We start from the raw sequence: 3,803 nt of genomic DNA on the forward strand, positions 1-3,803 counted from the left end.
TTCATGTATTAATCTTTCTATTATTTCTTCTTTTAGTTGACCTCTTAATTTTCTTTCAAATAATTTCAAAGCAAAACATTTATAAAGTGTTAAAATTTCTTCTTCTCTATCTGTTTGCTTCCCCCTTTTTTTGATTATCTAATTCAAATGTGGTGATCTTCTTATGCTGAATATTCATTTCTTCAATGGATTTCTGCCTTAACTTTCTTTTTTGGAAGATCATCTTCACTTGATGATATTTCATCAGCTACTACCACATTGATGAAAATATCATTCAAATTTGTGTTTCTGATGAGTCTGTTATATTGTAAGTTACCTCATCTTTCTTCTTTTCTTATTGTGTATTTTTATTTTCTAATTTAGATACTTTATCTTTCAGGAAGAGTAATTGTTGTGTTAAATTGTTTACTTCAAACATTTTCCTTTCAGATTCAGCATGGAATTCAAATATTTTTATCACACTCTTTTTTGTGCTTATCTCATTCTCATGCTTCTTCTTTAATGCCATAATGTCTTTGGTTAATTTATTAATGGTTTATTCTTTTACTTTTACTTGTATTTTCATTTCTTCTTTCTCTTTCACATCTTCCTCCACTTTTTTCTCTATTTCTTCTACTCTTTTTTCCTTTTTACTGTTTTCTTCTTCCTTTTCATCAATATTCTTCTTTTTTTATTAAAATCTTTATCATCGTCTTCTTCACTTTCAATACTCATTACATAGTTATTGTATATTCTATTATCATTAATCTCATTTGGGTTGTACTGATTATTGTCTTCTTCCATAGTCATACTAATAGTCTCTTCTTCTATTCTGATTGTTTTTGTTTTTTCTCGTGCAAGAAAATACCATCTCCTCCATATTGTTGATGATGTATATTCTTTAATCTTGGTATTTTTAATTTCTTCTACTTCTTGTGGTGTAAGTATTTTAATTTCTTCTTCAAAGAGTTTTTTCCAATATTCTTGGTTTTGTATTTCAATCATTTCTTTTCTTTGATTTCTGTTTTGTTTCTTATTTTGATATTGTTTGTACCTTCTTTGTGTGTTATTATGGTATTTGTTTTTCTTATATTGATATTGTTTATTTCTGTTGAAGTTGTTATTATTGTCAAAGTGTTTATGACGATGATTATGATTGAAGTGATGAGTGAAATGATTTGTATCATCTATGTTGTGATATTTATGGTAATAATTGTTATTGTAATGATTAGTGTGATTATTCATGCATTTCTGTCAATACAGATAATACCTATTTTCACTCATTCTTCTATCATTTATATTTCTTGGTTGATGTGAATTTCTTCTTTGATTATTTGTTTTTCTATATTTTTTTTAATGTCTTCTGTAATGCAACTTTAATTATAAAGACTTAAAAAGAAAAAAACAACAAAAAAATAAAAATTAGATAATAAACTGGTAATAAAATTATTTGTTAATGTTTTAACAAAATTAAAAAATAAAAGAAGTTTTAATTATTAAAAGTAAAATATCAATTTGAATATTTTTGTATTTCTTAAAGTATTTTTTAAAATCCTTGTTTTGTTTTATAGTCAATATACCTTTCTAAATTATTTATTACATCTTCTAATGAAGTATCATCTTCTCTAATATGTTCTAAAGTATAAGAGATGAATGATTTATAATGTTCTTTTATTGGTTTATAAAGACCAGTAGTTTTTAATATTTCGTTAGTATTTTCTTCAGCGAATAAATCCAATACAATGTTTAAAACAGCGTCATACAATATTTCAGTAGTTTCTTCTAATTTAATAGATAACATATTTTTAACAAATAAAGCAATAGAACGTAATGGAGCTTTTTCTTCTTTTCCAATAATACTTAATATATAACATAAATTAATAATAGTAGGTAATTCAGATTGACATTGTAGTGGAGTGTATTGTTGATATTTTCTTGTTAATTCCCACATAATTGTATATTGACTTTTTTCTGTTTCAATATTTCCTTTTAATAATAATCTATGATAACACATTAAACTACCATCTAATAATGCACGTTCTATTGTATTTAAATTTGCTAATGAATTCTTTTTTATATATTGAGATAATAATGGGAATAATATTTGAGCCATTGTAGAATGTATTCCATTAATTTCTATTTGATATGAATTATCTAATATAAGTAAAACATTATTTAATGCACTAAATGTAGTTTCAATAATTGATACAATTAGAGGTTCTGTTTTATTTATTGGATGTTGTATAATTTTAACTAATATTTCTGGTATTTTTGATTCTTCAATACTTTTCTTTATAACTGGGTTTGGTTCATCATCAAATGTTGTAATATTTGTTAATAATTCAATTCCCATTTTCATTGCTTTAATTTTGGTTGTAATTGTTTTAAGTTCATTTGATGTTTTAACAAATATATCAATATTTAATTCATCTTCTTCATTTTCTTTATTATTTTGTTTTGTTTGAATTGAATGTGTTTCGAGTTGTGTTTTAATTGTTTCATATTGTTCTATAATAGAACAATCAATAGTTCTTAGAATAATTGGTAAAATAATAGGTAATGTTTTATGAATAACAGGATGAATATTATGAAGAATAGTTGCATAACATATCTTCATTGAATCAGGTAATTTAGAATCACATAATTTTGTTAAAATATCATAATATTGAGGAATTTTTTGAGTTAATAATTCTACACAAAGTTGATTATCATCTGTTAAAACAACAAGTAACCGAGAAACATTAATTGGAATATTATATGGTTCTTCTGTTGGATTAAGTAAATTTATTAAATGAATTAATAAAGGGGATGTTGTTATATTTGCTAAATATTCTGGTGAATATTCACAAAAATCAATAAGAACATTAATAATATTTTCTAATAAATGAACATCTTCTTTCATACTTTCTTTAATGTCAATCATATGACTCATTTGATTCATCATTAAAGTTAATAATTTACTTTGTTTTTCTATAGTTTTATTATTATCTTGGTACATTGCATGAATAAGGAAATAAAGGTCAGCATGAAGATCTAATTTAATATCATCTTTAAGAAGTAATTTGTATATCATTTCCATCAATCCTCTTTTTACTAAAACAATGGCAAGGTCATTACTCATTTCCATTGCTAATGTTTTACATGTATTACTTAAATTATAACAAAAGTCAGATCGCTCTTCTTCTTTTGTTGGAACTTTTTGTTCAAATTGTTGTATAAAATTATTAATAATATGCTCTATATTATCTGGTTCACTTCTCTTCATTAAACACTTAATTAAATTATTTTATTTTCTTCATTTTTCTTTTTGTATTTTTTAGGGTTTTATTAAAAGTTGAAGTTAGTAATGAAAATAACATATTTGAGTCATTGTTCGCTTTTGATTTCCTTTACAATTCATAACCCAGTCAAAAAAATTCTTCTTGTTGCTATTAAATTTGTTCAAACAACATCTTGAATGAAAAAGAAAAATAAAGTAAACTACTTAAAGAAATACAATGAAAAAAATAATTAATACTTTCAAAATAGGAAAATGGAAATATCATTCTACTCTTTTGTAAATAAAAGTAAACCAAAAAGAATGGAATTTAATAAAGAATTTTTGAAAAGAAAAAAGAAAGAAATGAACTAAAATTAAAATTAATAAAATGGCTACTATTATTCAACAATCAATTGAAAAGCATATTATTATTATTGGTGAATGTCAATCAAATACTTGTCTTTATATAAATAATATAAAATGGGAAATTGATAATGAAATTAATTATGAATTATTACAACGATTAGCATTATCACTTCATTCATTTTCTAAAAGTTTTGTAAAA

The 3,803-nt window shown here is 23.2% G+C and overlaps 1 protein-coding gene across 1 annotated transcript, besides 1 other annotated feature; it reads right to left on the reverse strand.

Moving 5' to 3' along the window:
* Positions 1 to 1,355: part of a repeat region that runs on past the window's edge.
* Positions 1,356 to 1,525: 170 nt separating this feature from the next.
* Positions 1,526 to 3,244, reverse strand: EHI_142270 (uncharacterized protein; the record flags this gene model as incomplete). Its single annotated transcript, XM_648119.1, has 1 exon — positions 1,526 to 3,244. The coding sequence occupies one exon, from the start codon at positions 3,242 to 3,244 to the stop codon at positions 1,526 to 1,528; it is 1,719 nt and encodes a 572-aa protein (XP_653211.1).
* Between the last annotated feature and the right edge of the window lie 559 nt (positions 3,245 to 3,803).

The sequence above is a fragment of the Entamoeba histolytica genome, genomic scaffold, assembly GCF_000208925.1.
Source record: "Entamoeba histolytica HM-1:IMSS scf_1104750518443 genomic scaffold, whole genome shotgun sequence".
NCBI lineage: Eukaryota > Evosea > Mastigamoebida > Endamoebidae > Entamoeba > Entamoeba histolytica.